This window comes from Bufo bufo, chromosome 10, assembly GCF_905171765.1.
Source record: "Bufo bufo chromosome 10, aBufBuf1.1, whole genome shotgun sequence".
Lineage (NCBI taxonomy): Eukaryota > Metazoa > Chordata > Amphibia > Anura > Bufonidae > Bufo > Bufo bufo.
Window position 1 is genome coordinate 123,742,142 of NC_053398.1, and position 27,515 is coordinate 123,769,656.

The 27,515-nt window shown below is 40.4% G+C and overlaps 1 protein-coding gene and 1 long non-coding RNA gene across 2 annotated transcripts in view; both read right to left on the reverse strand.

Moving 5' to 3' along the window:
• LOC120980681 (cadherin-8-like) overlaps nt 1–27,515 on the reverse strand; it is a 396,076-nt gene that overhangs the window by 22,279 nt on the left and 346,282 nt on the right. The window contains exons 8-9 of the mRNA XM_040409924.1: nt 20,944–21,065; nt 10,881–10,998 (exon numbers count right to left, since the gene is read on the reverse strand). Coding sequence (XP_040265858.1) covers nt 10,881–10,998; nt 20,944–21,065 — 240 coding nt within the window. The remainder of the gene's footprint in view (nt 1–10,880; nt 10,999–20,943; nt 21,066–27,515) is intronic.
• LOC120980682 lies at nt 22,597–24,183 on the reverse strand. Its single transcript, XR_005774561.1, has 3 exons — nt 24,050–24,183; nt 23,681–23,685; nt 22,597–22,609 (listed from the first exon to the last, which is right to left on the reverse strand). It is a non-coding gene; the product is annotated as an uncharacterized LOC120980682 (long non-coding RNA).

The following is a 27,515-nucleotide window of genomic DNA, read 5'->3' on the forward strand; positions in this document are numbered from 1 at the left end:
TTGTTCATAGGGAGAAATATGTTAATCAGCAGCTGGAGAGCAAAAGGTAGGAGGAGGGAAACCACATCTGATGTTCAATTATAGATTATTTAAATTATGTTTTGCATAGATGACAGTGATGGGTCTGTGAATGTGTATGGGTACAATATTCTCTGTTTGTGTAGTAGGTTTGAAGAATAGCCAGGTTTAACTATGCAGCATGCTGCCGGCTCGGTAGGAAGGAGTCTGATAATGTTCATGATAGGTGGGATCCTTCCACCTTTAGTCTTTCATTAACAGGTTTTTCTCTGTTACTGTTCATAGGGAGAAATCTGTCAATCAGCTGCTGTAGGTCTAAGATAGGAGGAGAAAAACCATATATGATGAATATTTTTGAACTTCTCATAATATTGTAACTATATACAGTTGCAAGAAAAAGTATGTGAACCCTTTGGAATTATATGGATTTCTGCACAAATTGGTCATAAAATGTGATCTGATCTTCAACAATAGACAATCACAGTCTGCTTAAACTAATACACAAAGAATGAAATGTCGCCATGTTTTTATTGAACACACCATGTAAACATTCACAGTGCAGGTGGAAAAAGTATGTGAACCCCTAGACTAATGTCATCTCCAAGAACTAATTGGAGTGAGTTGTCAGCCAACTGCAGTCCAATTAATAAGATGAGATTGGAGGTGTTGGTTACAGCTGCCCTGCCCTATAAAAAAACACACACCAGTTCTGGGTTTGCTTTTCACAAGAAGCATTGCCTGATGTAAATGATGCCTAGCACAAAAGAGCTCTCAGAAGACCTACAATTAAGAATTGTTGACTTGCATAAAGCTGGAAAGGGTTATAAAAGTATCTCCAAAAGCCTTGCTGTTCATCAGTCTATGGTAAGACAAATTGTCTATAAATGGAGAAAGTTCAGCACTGCTGCTACTCTCCCTAGGAGTGGCCATCCTGTAAAGATGACTGCAAGAGCACAGCTCAGACTGCTCAATGAGGTGAAGAAGAATCCTAGAGTGTCAGCTAAAGACTTACAAAAGTTTCTGGCATATGCTATCCCTGTTAGCGAATCTACAATACGTAAAACACTAAACAAGAATGGATTTCATGGGAGGATACCACAGAGGAAGCCACTGCTATCCAAAAAACCCCATTGCTGCACATTTACAGTTTGCACAGGAGCACCTGGATGTTCCACAGCAGTATTGGGAAAATATTCTGTGGACAGATGAAACCAAAGTTGAGTTGTTTGGAAGAGGCACAGCAACAACATCAAAACCTCCTCCCAACTGTGAAGTATGGTGGTGTGGGCATCATGGTTTGGGGCTGCTTTGCTGCGTCAGGGCATGGACGGATTGCTATCATCGAAGGAAAAATGAATTCCCAAGTTTATGAAGACATTTTGCAGGAGAACTTAAGGCCATCTGTCCACCAGCTGAAGCTCAACAAAAGATGGATGTTGCAACAGTACAACGACCCAAAGCATAGAAGTAAATCAACAGAATGGCTTAAACAGAAGAAAATACGCCTTCTTGAGTGGCCCAGTCAGAGTCCTGACCTCAACCCGATTGAGATGCTGTGGCATGACTTCAAGAAAGAGATTCACACCAGACATCCCAAGAATTTTGCTGAACTGAAACAGTTCTGTAAAGAGGAATGGTCAAGAATTACTCCTGACCGTTGTGCACGTCTGATCTGCAACTACAGGAAACATTTGGTTGAAGTTATTGCTGCCAAAGGAGGTTCAACTAGTTATAAAATCCAGGGGTTCACATACTTTTTCCACCTGCACTGTGAATGTTTACATGGTGTGTTCAATAAAAACATGGTAACATTTAATTCTTTGTTTCTTAGTTCTTAGTTTAAGCAGACTGTGATTGTCTATTGTTGTGACTTAGATGAAGATCAGATCACATTTTATGACCAATTTGTGCAGAAATCCATATCATTCCAAAATGTTCACATACTTTTTCTTGCAAGTGTACACTGGAGATCAAAATTAGAGAACAACATCCATTTTTCTACATGTCAAGGTCACTGTATAGTCCTATTAGTGAAATTATCCAAACAGGAGTTGGTCTTAATCTGGCACCTGGTGCAAATTTCCTTAATTATCTAATAAACTATATAACTGCCAGCCTAACTTTCCAGTTTTTACTAACTTGGCAAGATGATGAGCTGTTCTAAAATGACTGAAACACTTTGGCAGAAGGTTATCCAGATGAAGGCCAAAGGCATGACCTTATCAGCCATACCAAGAGAAATTGGTGGTTCTAAATCTGTGATTTATAGAATATTGCATCCTTACAACATCACAAACACATTCAAGCCCCCCAAGAAGGCTGATCATCCATGAAAGACAAATGTAAGAGAAGAAGAATAATGTGAGGAATCTCAATGGGCAATCGATTCAACACTGCAGCTGGAATTGCTCACCGGTTGAGTACTGAACAGTGTAAGGATCTGCCTCATCATACAGTACCCCGATGTTTAAGAGCATTTTGACTGAAAGCTCACTCTACAGTGATCAAACCCATTAGCAGATAGAATCAAAAAGCTAGACTAACCTTTGCTGAGAAGCATGTTGTGTGGACTGAGGAAAAGTGCTTCAAAGTTCACTTTAGTGAGAAGATCAAGTTTAATTTATTTGGGTCCAATGGGAAAAAAATATGTTTATCATCAAACTGGGGAAAGACTGAACCCAAAGTGTGTAGAGTGAAAGGTAGAGAAAGAAGTGTTATGGGTTGGAGAAAGATTTGGCAGCAGGAGTTGGGCCTCGTCCTGATCAAAACCAAACAGAAAATCTCTGGAAAATCCTTGGCGACATAGTTATGGCCAATAAACCCACAAGTGACCCCCCAAGTCACGATCTGTGGAAGAGACTGGAAGAAGAAAGGACCAAAATCACACCAGAGCAGTGTGAGATACTAGTGACGTCCTATGTTTGCAGATATGCTGAACTCATTCAAATCAAAGGCCTGGAAAATTCCTACAAATTGTTGACCTTCTAAAATTTTTGTTGTAATCTTTCTCTGTGCTGCCATCATTGATGTTCTCTAATTTTGATCATTGTTTTTTCTGCAAACTAAAGTATTTATTTATTTTTTATTGAAGTGCCTTGGTTATTTTGTAATACACTGTTCTCGTAGCATGGTATAGCCACAAGAAAACTTCCTTCAACTGTTGAGCAATGAAGATTACATGATATCTGAAAAAAATCAAGTGTTCATAAATGTTTCTCTAATTTTGATCTCCAGTATATGGAACAGAAGGTGGAGAAGCACAAGATCTCTAACGTCCACCAGCTTCATGATGTTGTCATAGAGGGGTGGAAGAGGATTCCAGTGGCAACCTGTGAAGCTCTAGTGAACTCCCTTCCCAAGAGAGTTAAGGCAGTGCTGGAAAATAATGGTGGCCACACAAAAAATTGACACTTTGGGCACAATTTGTCCATTTTCACTTAGGGGTGTACTTACTTTTGTTGCTAGCGATTTAGACATTAATGGCTGTGTGTTTAGTTATTTTAAAGGCACACCAAATTTACACTGTTATACAAGCTGTACACTGACTTCTTTACATTGTATCAAAGTGTCACATCTTCAGTGTTGTCCCATGAAAAGATATAACAAAATATTTACAAAAATGTGAGGGGTGTACTCATGTTTGTGAGATACTGTCAGCTTATGAATAAATTGTTATAAAGTACCAGAAAAAAAGACTACGTAGGTAAAAATAGTTTCAGTTGCAAAAGAATATCAGCCATGATAGCAAATGAAAGGTTAATGTATTTTGATCAGGTAGTGTTACATCATGCATGAAAATAAAATGTGAGAAACTGACACAATCTATAAGGCAATATCTCTGTGATATTACAGTTGGTATTGTATTTCAGTGACCTTCATCTAGTCCTTTAACTTCATCTATCCCAAATAAGTAAAGAATAAAGGTGGGGAATTTATAATTTGCTGTAGTTTTGGTGTGAGTTTTAAGTCTATATTTGCTTTGTGAGGTTGCATCAAATTTTTGAAATTGTGCACAGTAATAATATATTTGGCATAAATGAGGTCTAAAGGTATTGTAATATGAAATCCTGACCTACTTTTCACTCCACTCTGCATGTTGTGGGCATGCTCTGCCATCTCTGTAGAAATCATTGTGCAGGGAGGGAGTAGATAAGCTATTCATCACCTATTGCGAATGGTGGATTTTGTGTTATCTATACATAAGGGGTCTTTTACACAGGCCGATTCTCAACCAGATGATTGCTAACAAGTGCTCATAGGAACACTCGTTAGTGATTATCTGGCAGTGTAAAAGTGCTGCCGATTACCTGATGAATGAGCGAAACACTCGTTCATTGGGTAATCACATCACAAAAGACTTTTGCTGCCAGCAGATTGTGCTGTGTAAACACGATCTGCTGCCGACAAACAAAGAATCGGTATGGAGACGAGCAACGGCATTAACGATCACTTCTCCCCATACTGTGGAGGAGATTGCTGCATGTAAATACAGCCATCTCCTTCACTGATAAGCAAGCGATTGGCAGGAAGGGAAGCTTACTTCCCAACAATTGCCTGCAAAATTTGCATGTGTAAAGGGGCCTTTAGTATTAATGGTCATTGTAATCTTGCCCAATGATAATGAGATGACTTCTGATAAGCAATCTTTACAGAGTAGGAAGTATTTATTTATTTTTTAACTATAGATAGTGGCGTGGAAAATTAAAACAAATTCTTCAAAAATAGTTTTTTTTTAACATGCAAACTTGATTTAAACAATAGGTTTAAGTAAGAAAAGGCATACAAATTTGCAAACACATTATCCTCATTATAATTTATTTTTTCTTCTGAATAAGTAGTCTGACTGCGCTTATTATGTTGGACTTTTTCCCTTCATGGAAGATATGAGCTAGGTCATGGAAAATCTTGCTCAATTACATGAAATTCTTATTTTGTATGTATTCTGAAATTGCATGATGATTATTTCTAATTACACCAGGTCAAGTTGCTCAGATTTGGTTTCAAAATCTCTACAGTGTAATTCTAGTCTGAATACCAGCTTGAATTTGGGGAAATCAACACTATTTTTTGTCCTGGATAATTGTCTGAACATTACGGTTTGTACACTACATTTAGCGTATATATATATAGTATTTTTGTTTTAGATAACAGTTTCTATTTGACTAGTGGAACTTCTGATGCGTGTGAATTTATGTCTACCTCTGTCTATAGTCCATACTGAACATGTGGATACTTGTAAAAGGGATGTCATCCATTCTTAACAGGGACACTGTTTAAGAATGGAGAAGCTTCTGAAGTGGTGCATTGCACAGACCCCCACCCCGAACTCTTTACTGACCCTTCAAGCAATAAGGAAATCTCCTTTGGTGTGATTAATTATACCTGGCGAACAAACAAATCTAGGATGCAAGTAGAGATCTTCTGGCTTCAACTTTAATTGTAAAGTTTGGTGGAAGAGAAATAACATTCTAGGCATATTTCTCAAGGTTTCAGCTTAGACCCTAAGTGCTAGTGAAGGGGCACCATAATGTTACAAGATTCAATGACATTCTGGAAAATTGCATACTTCCAAATTATAGACATGATTTGTAGACATCCCTTTTAGTAGGACAAGAATGCTAAGTTTAAGTCTTAAAAATGGTGTGAAAAACATGACTTGTCCCACAAAGCCCTGACCTCAATTCAAATGTATATCTATGGGAAAAAAATGCAACTGCAAACTATATCCAGACTTTATTTCCCAGTGTTGTTCTCTGGACACATCCATTTTTATGTTTTTAACTGCAGATTTCTATCTTTATCCTCAAATGAAAGCAATATTAAGCAATATCTTAGTTTCTTATCTTGATGTTGTAATTTTTGTAAAGGTCATATCTCTGCTATATTACTTATTGACCTTTTAGCTATAATCTGAGCCTTTCAGCTTACACTTCCTTTCTCATATCAAAACATGCTTGTCGCCAGCTGTGGAGATTGTACAAGTAGGGCTCCAACAATTTTAAAGGGAACCTGTCACCGGGATTTTGTGTATAGAGCTGAGGACATGGGTTGCTAGATGGCCGCTAGCAAATCCGCAATACCCAGTCCCCATAGCTCTGTGTGCTTTTATTGTGTAAAAAAAAACACAACAATTTGATACATATACAAATTAACCTGAGATGAGTCCTGTCCTTGAGATGAGTCAGGGACAGGACTCATCTCAGGTTAATCTGCATATGTATCAAATCATTTTTTTAACACAATACAAGCACACAGAGCTATGGGGACTGGGTATTGCGGATGTGCTAGCGGCCATCTAGCAACCCATGTCCTCAGCTCTATACACAAAATCCGGTGATAGGTTCTCTTTAACTTCTACTGTCGCCTTACAAGAAATACAGTTTCATGGGTGAATTGTGAATGATGTGGGTATTAGAGTACAAGTGATAAGAGGACCCGCCACTAAAATGCAGCCCCAAAATGGTGGGCAGCCAAATTTTAGACCATAAATATGGTTGTCCATGTTCACATCAGAGCCTCTTCCATAGCAGATTCCATTAAATAAAATAAAAGTGTAAAACCTTTACCTGTCTGGTCATAACCCACCCAATTATAGCCAAAGGTGTCCATCAGACACTGTTTGCATTTGTCATGTGATGGAATCGTGCTTCCCTTATTTTCATTGTTCTGCCTGAATAACGTAGCAGAACAACAAAGACAGGAGCACCAATGTGAATACGGCTTTAGACAATGTCCATTTCCCCTACAGTTTGACCCCCTTATTATATGATAATGTGTTTTCAGAGTGTTTAATACTGTACAGTTTACATAATATCTGACCGGTGGATGTCTGACTCCTGGGACCCCGACTGATCAGTTGCTTCAAGAGGCTATGGTGTTCCTGTGAGTACCATAACCTCCTCCCAGCTCACCCTAGGCACATGACAGATAAACTTGATAGTGTTATCAAGTTCATCGGTCACATGGCCAAGACACAGCTCAGTCCTATTCAAATAAATATAGTTCAGCTGTGATACCAAGCACAATCATTATCCAACTTGCAATGCTGAGCTTGGTAAAGTGTGAGGAGCACCGCGGCCTCCTCAAAAAGCTTATCCATGGGGGTCTCGGGAGTCAGACCCCCAAAGATCAGATGCTATAGACCTATCTTGAGGATAGGTCACTAGTATAAGACACTTGGAAAACCCTTTTAAACTAAGTAGGTAGGGGCAATAGCCACTTAACTACTGCTCAATTTGTATACTTGGTTTAACCAGGTATTCATTTAAGACAACTAATATCCCCTGTATTAAATCTATCATGATTTACATAGTGAAACATGTCAAATTTATATTTAAGTCCTATACCACTACTCTTCTAAAATAGATCTACATGTACTAGTATAAGACAATCTGTAAGAAAGTGTAATAGTTACAGAGGCTAAAAGGAAATAAATGCAACACTGAACATTATGGAGACATATTTTTGTGTACCCTCCCATATTGTGGGTGGTTTATTTAAATATACATCTATTAGTTCTATTCTGACTGAGTGAGAGAGCCCTTCCTGGTGTGATGTAAGAGCTGTGGCATGAGCTATTAGCCAATCAGATGCCATTTTGGTCTCTCTCCCCTGCATGATGCCTCTCAGACCCACCGAGAAAGAGAAACTGCAGCTGCATACCCTTCCTCCCTCTCCTTCCTGTCTTCTAGTAATATTTCTACAGTGGTATGATTTCTGGAGGACGGAGAAGATTTCTGAACATTTACAGCGAGCTGGAAGGAAGGAAATGAGGACCATCAATTGGCTAGAAGGTGAGGAAGACGTTACGTTAACAAGATATATTGCAGAGACAGGGATAATAACTTAATAATAACTTTTGATATACCTGAATATTACCTGGAGTCCCTTAGACAAAGAGGGACATTTTTAATCCGCATACAGAAATAACATACTGTAATGTATACAGTTGTAGCAGAGTTTAATTTCTCGCATAGGTCCTGTATGGATGTAGCAGAAGTTAATTGGGCTAACACATGCCACAGTGATATTGCATGACAAGAATCACTGAAAGCGATTACAAAAGTCATATAACAATTTCTTGCCATTGTCTTCTTAACACATTAAGAGTTCCTTTTATTCGGCTACATCTGTATCTCTTATGCCAACACATTAACTCTTTAAGCTCTGTGGTTAACCACAAGGTACATAGAGCCAAATGACAAAAAAAAAGGGCTACTATATCTACATACACATGAGAGATATGCTCACAGATCTGGAAATTGCTTACACTATAGGTTGCAAATGTTAACATTTGTGTTCAATTATGAGAGGCATATTAAGTGCTGTAAAATAGCTTTAGAGCCATTAAATTTTAATGAGAATAACTGCAAAAAAAAAATGTAATCAGATGGAAAATACTTTTCTGCTTCTTACCATGTAAATGTTAATATGTCGAATGTAAATTATACATATAACAGATGGATTTTTATTTTAGATGCCTTAATTCTGTTCACGGGAAATGTTGGCATTGTGCTAAAGTTGCTATTAAGGCAATTAGCATTGCGGTGCATTATTAAAGCTAATTGTTTAAAGCTTAATGTTAGGGTGAAAGCCACTCTTTGACTTTTTGTCTTGAAAAATCTGAACTTTAGATAATTGTCTATATAATTACCAGCCTGCTCCTATTGAAGAAAATGAACTTTAGACAGTACTTTGAACACTCGAAAACTTTGAGGTGACCTTTCCAAACACATAGTAGTTACCCAGCCTTGGCTTGTATATATGACCCGGGGGGGTGGGGAATAGGCTTTCTGCATTGTATATAATGCCTGCATGGCAGCATATGGAGTCCCTATGGCTCCAATACGATTTTCAGTAGGTAGTGAGATAGGTAGTTAGTCAAAAGCTTCCCCAATGTCAGGAGTGTTACAAGGGGAGATCTAATAACTATGTATAGTTACTCGATTACTGGAGAAGGGTCGTTGATCCAGGGAGTTATTCTGATTGCCTGACTGGAGTCGAGAAGGAATTTTTTTTGCCTTCCTCTGGATCAACTTGCAACTTGTAACAGTCTGGGATGGACAAATGTCCTTTTTCTGCCTTGTAAACTAAGTTACTATGTGTGTATGTTACTTTATCTATCTATCTAGACAAAAATCAATGTGCTCCGCAGCACTGCAGACAAGGCAGAAAACGGAGTGCCAGGGCTACGGAAGTGATCCAACATCCAGATAAATATAAAAATTTAAAAAATTCCACGGCAGTGCTGTCAAATTTCATTTTTATATCTATCTATCTATCTATCTATCTATCTATCTATCTATCTATCTATCTATCTATCTATCTATCATTAAATATATGTAACATAATAAACTTTTGTTACTCACTTATCTTATTCCCGTATCTCAAATTCACTATAAAATAGATCTTAACAAAATCTATTGAAAGTTAAGTTTGGACACTCCTGTACAGTACATGAAATTATATATTGCCTAAGCATTAATATCTTTTTTTTTCATGTACAATTTTTAATATAACCTTAGGGTGGTTGACTCGTACAAGCTAGGAGTTGTAGTTTCACAATAGCTGGGGGACAACGGCTTACTGACCACTGTCATTTGGTATCACCTTGCTCTTAATCACCTTGCTCCATGATCACTGCTATTGTTGCTATTACTGTCTGTGATGCCGATCTTCTGATCACTGTCATTAGGTAATGTAATTCTTAAATGGGTTTTCTGGTACTTTGATATTGATGGCCTACAGTATTCTCAGGATAGATCATTTGTATCTGATTTGTGGGGTGTGGCTCCTGGCATCCCCACAAATCAGTTGTACAAGAAGACAGTGGTGTTTCATGAGCACTTTGACCTCTTCCTATGCCGTATAATGTCCTGTTCATCAGTCACATAGCCTAGGCATAGCTCAGTCCTATTCAAGTGAATGTGTCTGAGTTGCAATATCAAGTATAGTCGCTATCCAAAATATGGTGCTGTGTTTGGTAAGCTACAAGGAGGCCACTGTGCGCACCAGAGCTCCGTTGGGCACCGTGGTTTCCTCAAGCAGCTGGTTTCTCGAATAGGCTATCAATATAAAAATCCTAGAAACCACTTTAATGAACCACAGGAGAAAACTTATGTAATTTTGAGGACATGCTGGAATTTTTTGTTTCTTAACAGCCATTGACCCGCAAAATACAAATATTGTAGCTTCCATGTGCATTTCATCCATAGCTAGAAATCACTGTTCTTATCCACAATACAGACCAGAATAGCACATGTTCTATAATTTGTTGAATGGACATATTGATGCGAACAGCACATGGATGATAAATAGAGTTGTGAGGCTGATCCCTTAATTTGCCAACCGCTCTAATGGGGTACCATATAGTGCTACCATATAGATATGGAAGAGTTGTAGATTAACAGCTGCTGAAGAGTCACAAGTTAGAATTGGGACACAATAGATGCTTAAAATACACTGGAAGTGGATTGATAGATATATTGTATTTTTTCAGTATCTTCTTTAAAATATATAACCTTATGGTAGTGGTCTCCACGCTGAAACTCAAATGTGGGTGTAAAAATTTGACTCAAAATTTATTGACAGCCAAGTACTGTGTGAGAATGATGAGAGTTGTAGTTTTACCTTACCTAGAGAATAGACTACTGTCTGACAGTCTCATATTGCTCTTTCTGGAACTCTAATGCTGTTGCTCTCCATGGTGCTGATCTTCTGATTACCAATAAACATGCCTGCCTGTCAGACTCAAGCAATAGTATTCCACCCTCTAGCATGGCCATATCTACCAGTTTGCCACTAGGATCTAAACATTATCACATTACATTTATCACATAAAAGACCACAATTTATAGTGTTACCGTCATTGTTCTTGATGGTGAAATTTGGATTATTAGCCATTTCCGGTAGAAGACTATAAAAGAAGTAGTGTCCATTTCTTGGGTCGTCCTTGTCAATGGCACTGACAGTCTGGATAATCTGAAATAATAGCAAAACTATCATGAGGGCCATCACCTTAGACGGAAATATGATATTGTAGTGCATCTTTACTAAAATCGAAGAGCTTTATAAAGAAATATAACTCAAGACTACAGATGAGAAAATTTAATTTGTTTTGGGTACAATTCATCCAAATTGACCATGTGATTCGATTTGGCCACAAATCAACTCTACCAAATTTTGAAGTATTTTTAAAACCTGCAAAAGTATTTTCTCTCTCTTTCTCCCAAAATTTGCTTGAATCAAATATCAAGAAATTCTGATTCTAATTAATTCATAAAAAAAAAAAAATGCAGGTCTAATTTTGATTCTTAGGAATCAATTTGGTCATCTCTACTCACGACTTTTCCCCCTAACAATTGCTGTGCAATATCTTCTAGTAGTCGCAGGAATTCACTGACCATTTCACATTGTCTTTATACTTACTATATGAAAATGAGAAGCTCTTTGCGCACATTTTTTTGGCAAAATTGTGTGATGCCCATCTACTAATCTTAAGATGGCTTCCATAGGTGGAACCTACACTAACAGACTTGCCTCTCCTGGTTCTTAGTCTAGAAAATTCAGGGCAATGTAGAATCCAGTTAAGTTATACTCTGATTAGTAGCCCTAGGCAGATGGACAGGAGTGTTCAGTCCAAATAGAGGAAGCCCCTTCCCCATGCAAAAAATACACAAAAAATAAACAATATGAAATAAAGTACAGGTGCACACTACCATAGCTCAAAAGCAAAGCCAATGAACTTCATATGCAGCAGAACACTGCTCAATGTGCAAAGACCTATGCAAACTCTGGAAACATCTGCCACATTTATCTACCATATCTATCTACCTATCCTATTTTTGCAGACAAAGATCTAGCCTTGAAGAAATGAACAGTACTTTAGACCTACGCTGGTGATTTAAAGAGTCCTTGAAATCCCATAGGTTTCTAGATTTTTGCTGAAGGAAGACCGCACACTAGAAACCTAGAGGTGTTTTGACAGCTCTTTGAGTCAACAATATAAACCTATTACGTCAGTACACTAAAAGGCACTACAACCTACTTAGTTCATAAAAAATGCAATACTCCAAGAAATGAAATCAGAGGTGGTGGAAGTCAATAACTTGAACATCCATTGGTTTTAAAACACTTAACCACAAAAAGATGTTAGCAAAGTATGTGGAGAATAAAAGCATGAGATTCAGCTGTATGCCCACAGAATGTAAGGGGATTACAAAATAGAGTGGGCAAAAATAGTTGCTCATATCCTTTAGCTACTCCTCCTGACCTGCTGACAAAGAGGGGGTTTTGTCGCCTGTTAGGACCTCTTTGGCATTGTCTGTTTGGTGCAGACAATGTGAAATCTCATATATGGGACATTTTATATTCAGAATGCATTGATTTTCTCATGGCTAACTATATTTTGGTTTACTTAACATAAAATTGTCCCACTCCCCCCTCCCCCATTGAAATTCAATGATAGCCACTGTGTAATCTTGAAATATAAGGATGGAGTGGTATAACCTGACAAAAGAGCTGTCTCTCTATATACAACCTATTGCGAATGGTTAGGGAGGTATAATATATATATATATATATATATATATATATCCTTGAAAGTTTTCTCATGTTGTCTGGTATTTACACCCTGTTTTGAAGAGGCATGTTTGTAGAGGCATAATGATTTATATTATATATCTAAAAGGTCACCAAAACAGCGATATGGGAAATTGTGTAATGTATCTGTCTGTTGTTGCAATGATTGAGCTGTTTCTAGGTGGTGGTGTAGAATGTGATGTATCTTAGCATTGACAGAGAACATAGATCCGGAGTGTGCAAGATAAGATTCTGTATACTGTGCAGTTAGCTCTATGGCAAACATACAATACAACGTGTGCTATAAAGTTAGAGGCATGAATGGGGCATGTAGGTTAGTTAGTTAATATGAGTATAAGGAATGTGCAGATATGGATTGTGTGTGCAGATGATAAATTCAGCATTTATGGTAGGTGAGCCAAGTTTTCAAGCTGCTAACTGGCTGATGTGAGTCTGATTGCTGGGACCCCCATTCTGGGTATCAGTGGGCAACCCAGCAGTTAAACCCCGACCTATCAGTTTAGTTATCCCCTAATCTGTGCCCCAAACTTGGCACATACCCTATAGGTCTTTGGGACTGCATTGTTTGTGGATTGCAATAACTGCTCCGGCAATGTCTGCCCCTGCCAGTCACCACCATTCTTGATTTCTTATGATGCTAGTTAGTCTGTCAAGTCACAATGCCTGTATAAGGCATGGCTGCCCAACCAGTCTCAGGACCCAGGTAGTCCACCAATCTGGAAATGTAGCTAGTTTGCTGATTAGGAGGCTCAGTCATTGAACTAATCAAGGGGGTGCGAAAGAGAACAAGCTGAGGGTCTGATGCCCTAATTGAACCTGGTGCCATTTATTGTGTCCTGCATCCTGGTGCTATGGTACCGTACCTTATAGTGTATTCCTGTTTGTCCCAACTCTTGGCTTCTCTCCTAGATTAACCCTTCCCTCTCTGCATTGGTTTATACAGTACTTTAGATTTTCTGACTTCTTGCTTGACTTTCTATCACTTGTAGTTCCAACTACATTTGACTCTGACTTTGAAGGTGAATATCAGCTGGCTTTGACATTTCCTACTGTACAGTATCTCTGTTACCCCATATTGAACTTTATTTGGTTACAGTCTTTATATGATTACTATACCAGTCAACAACCATTCAGCAAACACAACCTGGGGACTTTTAGCATCAAGAACATTTCCCTGTATAGAGGTTAATGGATAAAAACCTAGAGTCCCTTAGATACTTCTAACAAGTGGCCAGTGCAATGTCACACTATGGACATTTAAAACTACCAAGCTAAACCAAAACAGAGAGTAGAAAAGGGACAATTACCAAATGCTCAACACCATCTATGATCTTCTATATCACTCATGAGACAAAGAGAGGGATAGACAGATGGGGGAAAGAGAGGGAGAGAGAGGAGATAAAAAAAGTAAGAGGGAGATAAAGAGAAAACAGTAGAGGGAGGAAAGAAAAAGGGGGAGAAAGCATGGACAGATAGAGTGAAAGAGAGAGAGAGAGAGAGAGGAAAAGGGAATGAGAGAGATGGGAAGAGAGAGAGAGAGACAAAGAGAGAGGAAAAAGGGAAAAAGGAGTGAGAGGGAGAGAAAGAAAGAAAGAGATGGAGAGAGATGAGATAGAGAGGGAGGGAGAGAGAGAGACAGAAAGAGGAAGGAGAGGGAAAGAGAGAGGGGAGAGAGGAGGAGAGATAGAGCAAAAGGGTGAGAGAGACTGAGAGGGAGAAATAGAGGGGAAGGGAGAGATGCAATGAAAGGACATTGTATGTACTAAACATTTCCATTTTAACCCCCTTCATCCGTGCAAATGCAGTTTCAATCAAGTCATAGCATTTGTAAATGTACTGGCTTTAATAGACAATAAGTGGAAATTTTACCCATGATGCATCAATCCATTTGCGTGCATACCATATTGTGCAAGATGCAGTACCACTTAAAAGCACTTGAGGAAAAAACATGAACTTGCTTTCCCCGGATGGTAAACAGGATATATATCACGTATATCATTATTTTATCCTGCACAAGCAATAGACATTATTTTCTGAAATGTTTTACAATAGTTATGTCAGTTAACTCCTAGAATATAAGAACAGATAATAATAGATATAGTGACTAGTGCTTGAGTATCCTACGCAGCCAATAAACGTGCAGGAAAGTACTGGCACTCACTGTAATGCCGTAGCCATGTTGGTTACTGCCATTACATGATTGGCTGGCCGATACGCGTCATCGGGTGCTATATAGCACCCAATGACACGTGGTTCGGCTCAGTCTTAGTCAGGGCGAGCTGCAGCAGAAGAGACAGATAGTGTAGGGAGAGGAATTTTTATTTATTTTTTTGGCAGGGTTTAGTCTTGAAAGGTGTTAGAGACCCAAAATTCCTTTTAAGGAATGTTGTTTTATCTGGCTGCAATATATATTATTAGCGCAACCTGCGCTAAATTGCTTGCAATTGTTTGGCCGCTGCTGACAGTGACACAACCTCTGTTACATCTGTTGTGTTACATTTGCGCATACTAAATATCTGTGACATTCAGCGCAATTGTTTGGCCGCTGCTTCAGTTTGCAGGGCGGCGCAGGACACCATTTTCAAAGTCACACCAGTGCGACCAGGTGGTCGGTTGGATTGCATCAGATAATGCTTCCAGTCGGTTAAGCACCACCCTGTCTTCCACTAAATCTAGTCTTTCAGTAGCCAAAAGTCTGGTCAACAGAATCCTGACCCTGAACCTCTTTCCTCCCACCATAGAGAGTCTTTGCAAACAAGTGATCCCACACTCGGATCTTCCGAGGAGCTCTTTTCATCGCCATTCATTGATTTGGCCCTCTCGCCAAGCCCGCTTGAAGAGGGACATGAGGAGATCTTGTGCACTGATTCCCAATCTCTTGAGCATCCACAGTCAGAAAAAGATGACGGTGGGGAACAGCAATTAGTGTTTCACGAGGTGGATGATGATGATGAGACACAGTTGCCAATAAGTCAACGGCAATTAGTGTCTCAAGAGGTTCATGATGAGGATGAGACACAGTTGTCAATAAGTGAGGTTGTTGTTAGGTCAACAAGTTAGGAGGATGACTAGAGTGAGGAAGTGGAAGAGGAGGTGGTGGAAAATGAAATGACTGACCCAAACTGGGAAGGTGGCAAGCCGAGCGAGGACAGCGATTCAGAGGGGGAGGGATCCGCAGCACTGCAACAGGCTGGAAGAGGCAGTGGGGTGGCAAAAGGGAGAAGGCAGGCCACACCAAACAGGCCCACAATTTTTCCCTGGAGCACCCCCTTGTGGCAATCTTCATTGCCAAGAGGTAGGTGTTCCGCAGTCTGGCGCTTTTTTGAGGAAGGTGTGGGCGATAAAAGAATTGTTATTTGTAACTTGTGCCGTACCAAAATGAGCAGAGGCGTGAACACTAGCAACCTCACCACCACCAGCATGATCCACCACATGGCATCAAAGCACCCTAGTAGGTTGGCCAAACCCCTGGGCCCACAATCAGTGTCTGCGGGTCACACCACTGCCTCCTCTTCCCCTGTGTTATGTGCTGGCCAATCCCCTTTCCAAGACGGAGGCCCAGATGCCTCCAGCCTTGCACCTGGACTATTGCAAGTACCATCATCTAGCACATCTACTTCTGTGTCCCAGCGCAGCGTACAGATGTCCATACCCCAGGCCTTTGAACAAAAGCGCAAATATCCAGCCACCCACTCACAGGCCATAGCACTAAATGCGCACCTTTCCAAATTGCTGGCCCTGGAAATGTTGCCATTTAGGCTTGTGGACATTGATGGCGGTGGCCGTACCTCGTTACTCAGTCCCCAGCACCAATATTTTTCCCGGTGTGCCATCCCCGCCTTACACCAGCATGTGTCCTGTAACATCACCCATGCCCTGACCAACGCAGTTATTTGGAAGAGACACTTAACGACTGACACATAGACAAGTGCTTTTGGCCAGGGACGCTACATTTCCCTGAGGGAACACTGGGTGAACATTGTGGAGGCAGGGAGCGAGTTGTACCCTGGGATGGCACAGGTGCTGCCGATGCCAAGGATTGTGGGCCCTACTTCCATCAGGATTTCTGCAACCACCTATATTAGTGGCTGCAACCCCCCCCTTCTCCTCCTCCACCTCATCCTCCACCTCTGAATTGTCATCTTGCAGCACTAGTCAGCCATCAGTCAGAAGCTGTAAGCAGTGTAGCACTGCAATGGGGAAGCGGCAACAGGCGCTGCTGAAACTAATTTGCTTAGGAGACAAACAGCACACCGCTGCAGAGCTGTGGCAGGTTATAAGGGACAAGACTGAGCTATGGCTCTCGCCACTCAACCTACAACCAGGTATGGTTGCGTCTGAAAATGGCCGTAACTTAGTGGTGGCTTTGGAGCTCGGCAAGCTAACACACATACCATGCCTAGTCAACATGTTCAACTTAGTGGTTCAGCGGTTTCTCAATACCTATCCCAATTTGCCTGAGCTACTGGTGAAGGTCCGCCGCGTGTGTGCCCATTCCCGAAAGTCATCTACAGCTGCCGCCGGTCTGGCAACGCTGCAGCAGCACTTGCAATTGCCAGGTCACCGACTGTTGTGCGATGTGAGCACGTGCTGGAACCCCACGTTTCACATGTTGGCCAGGCTTTGTGAGCAGCAGAGTGCAGTAGTAGAATACCAGCTGCAACATGGTTGTCGCCTTTCCAGTCAGTTTTACGCAACTTTGAGAAATCAACACAGATGGTGAGCGGCGATGCAGCTATTATCAGCATAGCCATCCCACTTCTGTGTCTACTGAAACGCTCGATGCTCACAGTGAAGGTGGATGCTTTGCATGTGGAAGAGGTGGAAATGGGGGAAGACAGTACACAGGGTGATAGCCAGAGTACCCTCTGTTCGTTTTCTCAGCACAAATTTGATGATGATGAGGAAGAGCAGGAGACGTTTGCCTCCCCACAGAGGGTAGTACCCATAGCAGGTTTATTCCATCTGTTCAGCGTGGATAGGACGAAGAGGAGGAAGAGGATGATGAGATTGAGAGTCATTCTCCTGATTAGGACGGCGAAAACTTGTCTGTTGGGACTCTGGCACACATGGCTGACTTTATGTTATGCTGCCTTTCCCGTGACCCTCGCGTTATACGCATTTTGGCCAACACTGATTACTGGTTGTTCACCCTTCTCGACCCCCACTACAAAGATAACTTCTCATCTCTCATTCCTATGGTGGAAAGGACTAGCAAAATGGTGCAATACCAGAAGGTCCTTGTGGAAAAATTGCTCTAAAAACTTCTAGCTGAGTATGCTGGCATCAGAGTACGTAGTTCCTTGGGTAATCAAGGAGGGGAGACAAGGGGAACACACAGCAGTTCCAACAGAGGCAGGGCAACACTCTCTAAGGCCTGGGACAGTTTCATGACACCCCGCCAGCACCCTCACCCTGATGCGTGGCCTAGTTGTTACAGTTCGGGTTGGCACAAGTCTACCATGCACCCCTTCCACCACAAAAAAAAGTATATGGTTCAATCTTCCTTTTCTCGTCCTCCTCCTCCATCATATCAACATGCTTATTAGGCTGCCCTCGCTCCTAATGTTTTAGAGGGTCAGATCAGCAGCAGAGCCTCACACCTAATGTTTTAGAGGGTCACCAGCAGGCCCTCGCCCATAATGTTTTAGATGGTCAGATCAGCAGCAGGCCCTCGCCCCTAATGTTTTAGATGCTCATATCAGCAATAGGCACTCACCTCTAATGTTTTAGATGGTCATATCAGCAGCAGACCCCCACCCCTAATGTTTTAGATGGTCAGATTAGCAGCAGGCCCTCGCCCCTAATGTTTTTGAGGGTCACCAGCAGGCCATCAATCATAATTTTTCAAGGGTGTGTATGATGTACTCCTTTATGTGTAATAAAGGGTGTATTGGAGTGCCGGTTCCTTGTAATTTTTGTCAACCCTTTCACTTAGTGCATAGGCTTTATGAGTGTAGGAGTCTCCCTACATGAACAATTGTACCACAATGTGAATGAGGCCCTCCATTATGTGCTATACAGGTTGTATCGGAGTGCTTCTTCCTTGTAATTTTTGGCAGCACTTGCACTTTATATACAAGTAAATATACAGGAAAGAATGTTTCCTAACAATTTTTCCTCTAAAATAGATTTTATCTTCAGTTTTGTGCATATTAGTGTCAGTCTGTAAAAGTGGCATACTACTCGGACAACATCATTCCCAGCAGCGACCTTGGAGTCCAAGATACATCCAGACATCCTCCCCATGCTGTTCTCGAACCATTTCAGTGGTGTTTCCATCAATTTCTGAACTTTTCCTGTGAACCAGAAACCCTCCCCTCTTCAGAGCAGGGAGTGCCTGGTTTAATGCTCGGATTCTCCCATTAACTTCCATTGTGCTCTGGTGCTCTGTAGAGCACCCTAGCATCCCAAAGTGTTCTACTCAAGCACCAGAGCACCCGAGCACTTTGGTGCTCGTTCAACACTAATCACTATTAATTCCCATTAAAATGATCGTAAAGTCACCTGGAATAAGCTAAATAAATAGTAATTTTTGAAAGTTCAAGTAGTTGGATAATGCAAGATTTCTGGAGGCAGGGAGCGGAAAAACAGTGTCAGAAGATGACTCATGCCCTCTGTTCTGTACCCTCTGCCAAGCTGCTTGATTTCTCTTGTTTTCTCAGTTGTCAGGCTCACTATAGCAGCAACAGGTAACTATAGAGAATGTTCAGGAAAAGGGATTGCCTGTCATCTCTGCAAGGTGCATAGCTGTCTAAAAATGACAACCATAATCATAATAATGCACAATTAATGCTGCTAATTAGGACACATTTGAATAACCTACAGAGAAGATTTCACTGATATTTTTATTGCTTTTGGTATTGTTAACTGTAGCTTTAGTGTTTTTTTTTATTTTTTAAGTTTTTCACTGGATAAAATATGGTGTAACTTTGTCACTTTTGAAATGCTACTTATGCTGCTACATTACATTAAGATGGACAACTTAGAGTTGACTTTTCCAACCTGACAAGTGTAACCTTTCTGTCCAGCTGACAATGGTAGACAATTACAGAAGGAATAATGCCTTACTAATCCCCTACCTCTCCTTCCCTAATTCCCTGCTGGTCTCTGTTTATTTGACTCCATTAATGATGTGGTGCATTGGCACACGATCGTTATAGCCAGTGACTGTTTTAGCACTACTGATATTACCAATACAGCCAGTGATTGGCTCACATGTTGTGTCATTATGACATCACTGGAGCCAACTGAGATGGAAGGGGGTAATACAATAGCATGGGAGTGGCAGGGGATTGGTAGAATATTACTTTTTTTGCTATTTTATATCAGTGTCAGTACGAGTGTCACTGCCAACATGAAGTTGAAGAAAACCCTTTAAGAATCAAGCAATAAACCAGATATTAAACAGTTTTTGGGTAATGGCATAGTGGTAAGTTATAAACTTGTTCCCTAGTGACAAGAGATAGGGGTCTGATTACGTGGACCCACCAACGATCACAAGACACTATCAATGAAGCAGCAAATCAGGAGTCTACTGCCTGCCCATTAATTTTCTGTGGGTTTGCCAAAAATAGGCAAGCATTGTACTTGGCAATCTTTGACAGTCCAATAAATTATGATCATACAATCAAACAATAAAGTTTGGCAAGACTACTAAAATTCTTGCTTCTCCAAAGTCTGAAATAATGTTCCATTTTGGGAGCATTTAACTTGCAATATGATGAAATGGTGTGTAAAACAAATCTTTCCCTGACTATCAGATCTTGGCTAGTAGAGTAAATATATTATGATGATTATCTTTTAATTTGTAATGGGGTGATTCTACAATCTGTGATAGACAGTTTATTTTGGAATTACTATGAGAGGCGTTTGTTCAGTACCCATATGTCACACCTTTCTAATAGGCGGGAACCCACCCTACTTCTTTCACTTTAACTATCAAGAGAGTGAGGATCTGTAGCTAAAGTAATTGTCAGTGGACACAAAGTAGTAAGGAAAGACAGGAAGAAGTGGCCATACCATTAAAGTCCATAGAAGTTGTAGAAAATTAAAGAACAACTGTTCCTTATATCTCCTGTATCTCAGGACACATCTTCTGAGATGGAGGTCAAAGAAGTGAGATCTGTTTTAAAGCCGAATGGTATTTTCCATTGATACCCACTGATTGTTCTAATACAATGTTTTGGGTGGTATAAGAATGAGAAAGCACCACCATCCCATTGTCAAGTAGACAATTACGCATGAACTCCACATAGACAAATGAGTAGAATAGGAACTCACTCATCACAATATGAATCCTCTATGAGGATAGTTTTGACTTACCTGTCCGGGTTTACCATTCTCACACAGAAAAGCTTCATAATCTGTGGCAAATTCGGGAGCATTGTCATTAACATCAAGAACCTTGATTGCAACTTGCACTCTTGATATTTGACTGTGGTTTCCTAAAATGAAAAATGTTGAAATGACTATAATACAAGACCATTATATCAGCCGGGATAAAATAATCATTCCATCTTTCTTAACTTGTTAAAAGAGTCCCATTAGCCACTAAGTATCTGGAGTTAGACTGCGAAAAAGAAATGAGACAATAGTTCACATCCTCTGCCTAGATCTTTAGTGAAGAAAAAAATTACATTTGAAAAGAATTGATGAAGAGATTTGAGAGGGAAACAAGACAATGTACAGCGATGATATTTATTTATTGTTATTGTTATGTGTTTCTTTAAAACTAGCATTGGCTTTTATTTGTTTTTGGCCCTGTACATAAATCCAATATGATCTTTCAATTTCACTTAAAGGGGTTGTGCCACGAAAAAAAAAAAAATATTCAACATCTTTCAAACCAGTACCTGGATTTGAATACTTTTGTAATTGCATATAATTATAAATTTAGTATAGCCACGGAACTATTCAATAAAATGTATCTGTATATCGCCCCCTGCTGTTTATTATTTTCCTTTTATCTTGTTCACATCACTGAGCTGGTCGCACATGCTCACTTTAAATCTTAAACTGCCACCAGCCATAGCTTCTGTTAGAGGTTGTAAATAGTTACATCAAATATAGTAACATACTGTAGTAGTACATAAGGCCGAAAAAAGACATTTGTCCATCCAGTTCGGCCTGTTATCCTGCAAGTTGATCCAGAGGAAGGCAAAAAACCCTGTGAGGTAGAAGCCAATTTTCTCCACTTTAGGGGAATAAAAAATTTCTTCCCGACTCCAATCAGAATAACTCCCTGGATCAACGACCCCTCTCTAGTAGCTATAGCCTGTAATATTATTACGCTCTAGAAACACATCCAGGCCCCTCTTGAATTCCTTTATTGTACTCACCATCACCACCTCCTCAGGCAGAGAGTTCCATAGTCTCACTGCTCTTACCGTAAAGAATCCTCTTCTATGTTTGTGTACAAACCTTCTTTCCTCCAGACGCAGAGGATGTCCCCTCGTCACAGTCACAGTCCTGGGGATAAATAGCTGATGGGATAGATCTCTGTACTGACCCCTGATATATTTATACATATTAATTAGATCTCCCCTCAGTCGTCTTTTTTCTAAAGTGAATAACCCTAATTTTGATAATCTTTCAGGGTACTGTAGTTGCCCCATTCCAGTTATTACTTTAGTTGCCCTCCTCTGAACCCTCTCTAGCTCTGCTATGTCTGCCTTGTTTACAGGAGCCCAGAACTGTACACAGTACTCCATGTGTGGTCTGACTAGCGATTTGTAAAGTGGTAGGACTATGTTCATATCACGGGAATCTATGCCCCTTTTGATGCAACCCATTTTCTTGTTGGCCTTGGCAGCAGCTGCCTGACACTGGTTTTTGCTGTTTAGTTTGCTGTTTATTAAAATTCCTAGATACTTTTCCATGTCAGTGTTACCGAGTGTTTTACCATTTAGTATGTACGGGTGACTTGCATTTTTCCTTCCCATGTGCATAACCTTACATTTATCAGTGTTAAACCTCATCTGCCACTTATCTGCCCAAGCCTCCAATCTTTCCAGATCCCTCTGTAGTAGTATACTGTCCTCTTCAGTGTAAATTACTTTACACAGTTTAGTGTCATCTACGAAAATTGATACTTTACTATGCAAGCCTTCTACAAGATCATTAATAAATATATTGAAGAGAATAGGGCCCAATACTGACCCCTGAGGTACCCCACTAGTGACAGTGACCCAATCTGAATGTGTACCGTTAATAACCACCCTCTGTTTTCTATCACTCAGCCAGTTACTTACCCACATACAGATGTTTTCTCCCAGTCCGAGCATTCTCATTTTATATACTAACCTTTTATGCGGTACAGTGTCAAATGCTTTGGAGAAGTCCAGATATACGACATCCATTGATTCGCCGCTGTCAAGTCTAGAACTTACCTCCTCATAGAAACTGATTAAATTAGTTTGACATGACCGATCCCTCACGAAGCCATGCTGATATGGCGTTATTTGCTTATTTCCGTTGAGATGCTCTAATATAGCATCTCTCAGAAAACCTTCAAACAGTTTACCCACAACAGATGTTAAACTTACCGGCCTATAGTTTCCAGGCTCTGTTTTTGGACCCTTTTTGAATATTGGCACCACATATGCCACGCGCCAATCCTGTGGGACATTCCCTGTCAGTATAGAGTCTGCAAATATCAGAAATAAGGGTCTGGCTATGACATTACTTAATTCCTTTAGGATACGGGGGTGTATGCCATCTGGTCCTGGCGATTTGTCTATTTTAATCTTGTTAAGCCGCTGATGTACTTCTTCCTGGGTCAGACAGGACACTTTTAATGGGGAATTTATTTTTGCATTCTGCATGTCATCTGACAATTTATTTTCCTCAGTGAATACATTGGAGAAAAAAATATTTAACAGCTTTGCTTTCTCCTCGTCGCTCTCTGCGACTCCCCCCTCATTACTCTTTAAAGGGCCAACACCTTCAGCTTTATACTTTTTAACATTTATATAATTGAAGAACATTTTAGGGTTGGTTTTACTCTCTTTGGCAATTAATCTCTCGGTCTCTAGTTTGGCCGCTTTTATTTGTTTTTTACATGTTCTATTTTTTTCCTTTTTCATACGATCTATTAACATTAGCATAATGACTTGCCTTTTAACAGATTTACAGGGCCAATGATACATTGCTTCCAGTTATTATATTTTTACTAGCCTGTGCAATAAAAAATAAAATAAAAAAATAATTTTTTTGAAATTATCATGTGACAGCATCCAATAATATTTTTTCTTCCCTCCATGTCATAGCAAAGCACAATACGAAGACATTGTTTAATTGTTGAAAGGGTTCAAAAATTCCTGATGGTCACCTCTGCTTACCTGCAAATGTATTTTTTGGACCATAGGATGTTTTTTATTAAGATTAAAGGTAGGGATACACTGAATGTTTTGTAGCACCAAAGGAAAACATTAAAGGGGTTGTCCGGGTTCAGAGTTGAACCTGGACATACCCATATTTTCACCCAGGCAGCCCCCCTAATGTTAGCATCAGAGCATCTCATGCTCCGATGCGCTCCCTTGTCCTACGCTAGATCGCGCAAGGCAAGGCATATAAGAAACGTTTGTCCAGCTCACCTATTCGGCATATAACATCCCGTGTGCCCGGAGTCAAACCAGCAAGTTCCTGGATGTGTAGGCAAATTGGTTATGACTAAGCAGAAGGTCTCCGAAACGCGTAAACAACTGCTTGTTTGTGATACTGTCCGCATATGCTGTGATTTAATAAAGAGGAAGATTTGATGTGAAGAATATACAGTGCCGGATTCGTCTTTCATTCTCAAGGGCTCTTTTGTTCGATGACGTCACCGGCTCTGATGGGCGTGCTTTAGCGCTGCCCTAGCTGTTTTACTAGCTAGGGCAGCGCTAAAGCCCATCCATCAGTGCCGGTAACGTCACCGGGCTTCCTGGCAGCCCCATGGAGAGCCCGGTTTGTCACCGGAACTCCTGAAAATGCCTTTGCCCTGCGCAATTTAGCGCAGGCCAAAGGAGAGCATCGGAGCATGAACTGCTCCAAAGCTCAAGTCAGGGGGCTGCCTGGGTGAAAATGGAAGTATGTCCGGGTTCAGCTCTGAACACTGACAACCCCTTTAAGTTTAAAAATAAATAAATCGAACTTCAGCTGTCAATCAGTATTTCTACAAAAAGTTGCAGGCCTAAAACTTCCAATCCAACCACTGGGGCCCCCCACCAGTCCTGAAAATGGTGGTCCAGATTTCCACAAATGAACGGAACAGTGGTCAATAATGCATGTTTCATTTATTCCTTATGGGACTAATGTGCAAGGCAAAAGTACAAAGACCACAATTTTTTTTAGGTTTTTCTTAGAAAAAGTTCAATAAAATTACCAATGCTGAATAAAACCCAGAATTTCCATTAAGATAAGTAGGTTAAGAAGTGAAGGGACTTTCCTGGCCAATGCAATCTCCATACAGTCTGTATATTGTTGGCAGCATATCTTCTGTCTACATGAGGAGATGTACTGCTGAAAAATGGCTACATAAAAGATTAAATGATGGGCCGATAGCCGAAGATCCAATGAGGGCTAATGATCGGTCTAAATGTTCGTTCCCGAATATTGGCCCATGTTAAAGGTCGTTTCAGCAGGCTAGAAGTGTGAATAAGTATTAATAGCATATAAAACACATAATTTCTCTACATGATGATCCTTAACCATACTTAAAGGAGTAGGCCACCTTTTGGGGAGGTGGGGTGGGGAGTTTAGCAAACCCTCCTCCTAACCAGATCTGCAAAAAGGAAAAATACTTTCCTACTCCTCGCTGCTGGGCCCCAGCTCCTTTACTAACCATCCTCAGCTGAGCCACTTAGGTCCCCCGCTGTCAATATTCGCTTTGACTATCTGCAGCAATGACCTTCCCTCCTTTCATCACGTAACCAACTGACATAATGCAAGGGTAGCAAGTCACTGTTGTGGGCAGTCATTGGCTGCAGCGGCAAAACTAATATTGACAGAGAGGGACCCAAATGGGGAAGCAGAGGCTGGGGAGCAAAGGTGTTGTGTCCCAGCAGAGGACGCAGGTAAGTATGCTTCCCTTTTGTGGGTGTGGCCTAGAGGGAGGTTTATTAAAAAAAAACAAAAAAAAACACCTTTAATATTTTTTCCTTATCATAAAATGAAAGTAAACATGTAAGACTTGAGATGAACTCAATCAAATCGATCCCTCGAGTGCAATTTCCCCTGGCATGCTAGAGAACAGTGATTCGGATCACTTTTGATCCTAGTCATGATTCATTCAATGATTAGATCCAAGGCCTGTACATTGAATGAATAGTGTCCAGGAAGAAAATCAGTTTGAGACTCTCCATAATATAAGACACAAAATGTCGATAGTAATAGCCAAAACGTATGTCTGCTTTGATTTATGAAGCGTAAATGGAGTTTGATTAATGTAGATTTTGTTGGTCTATCACTTTTCCTCGGCTTTGTTGGTACATTTCATTTTTGTATTATTGATATATTGCAAAGCATCTTTCTTACTATGTGTCTTCAAGATACTGGATATTTATTTTGTTTTTTATTTTATTTTATTTGTACGGACAGTAAATCAATTGGAAAAAGCAGAGTGTATGATTTAACTTCTGTTATCCAATCCCACATGTAATTCCTTATACCACGTTCTCCTAATTTTGAGAGTACACTTAATAATTGCTTAAAAACGATTGTCCAGTTTAGAATATACTTTATCATATTATGCATCAGATCTTTCATGCTTAGGATCCTCATTTCTTGGTCAAGATTAAGAACAATTACAAAGAGAACCTCTTGCTCCGGAGGACCTGTCCTGCTTTGCATTACACAGACAACCAATTATAAGGTTTTTCCAAGTCTTCTATATTGATGACCGATCCTCAGGATAGGTGTTTAGTCAGCTGTTTAAAGTAGTAGTGGTGCTCCGGTGAGCATTGAGGCCTCCTCATATCTTATCCAAGCACAGTTTCATCTCCTGTGCAGCAGATGTGCTTGGTATTGCAGCTCAGGCCCGTTTATTTGGACGGGACTCAGTTCACCTAGGCCACAAGACCAATGAATGTGATGTCACTGGCCTAGGAAGAGATTGCAGCGCTCACTGGAGAACCACAGCCTCTTCGAACAGTTGATTGGCGGGCATGCAAATATGCAGGCCCCCACCGATCACATATATCCTGAGTGTCCTTTAATTATTATGGACGCTGTGTAATAATTCATTTCCCTTGTGATGGCAATGTAAAGAAATGTAACACTCACTGCCATATTTTCCCACGCCTGATTGTTCAGGGTCCTAGTGAAGGGATAATTTGTAATCTGCTTATTTTCAAGAGCACCTTGTAAGGATATGAAGGTGACCTGCTAGTTATGATATAATCAAATTACACAAAATGTTTATTTTCAACATATTCTTCTCCTCTTAAAACGAATTCCTGCTGTTAAAAATATTAATCCTGTCCATATTTCTCTTTTTGATGCTATTAAGTTATACTGGAATGGTAAGGCTCAAAGGTATTTCTTCAGCTTGAGATACAAATGAAAAATTACATGTTCTACAAGTTTTCAATCAATTTCAGTTGGCATAAAGCTTTTTTTGTTCTGTTGAACCTTCCTTTATCTTTCAAGTAAGCGGTAGGGAGACGAGAGCGGAAGAAAAACAGCGGCACTGCTCCAAGTAGAAGATCCTCTAAGCCTCTTACGATTACGGAACTCCTAGACCGGCGGCTGCACATGAGGACCGAGACAACGTGGTGCTCAGCGCGGCGAGAGATTCATATGGTATGGATAGTACAAAAAGATACGCGGCACTCACCAGGGTCTTGGAAAATCTTCAGAAGGGCTTTATTGCTTACTTGCGAAAAAGCATCAGCTGCACAGGCTGGGGAGCGGGG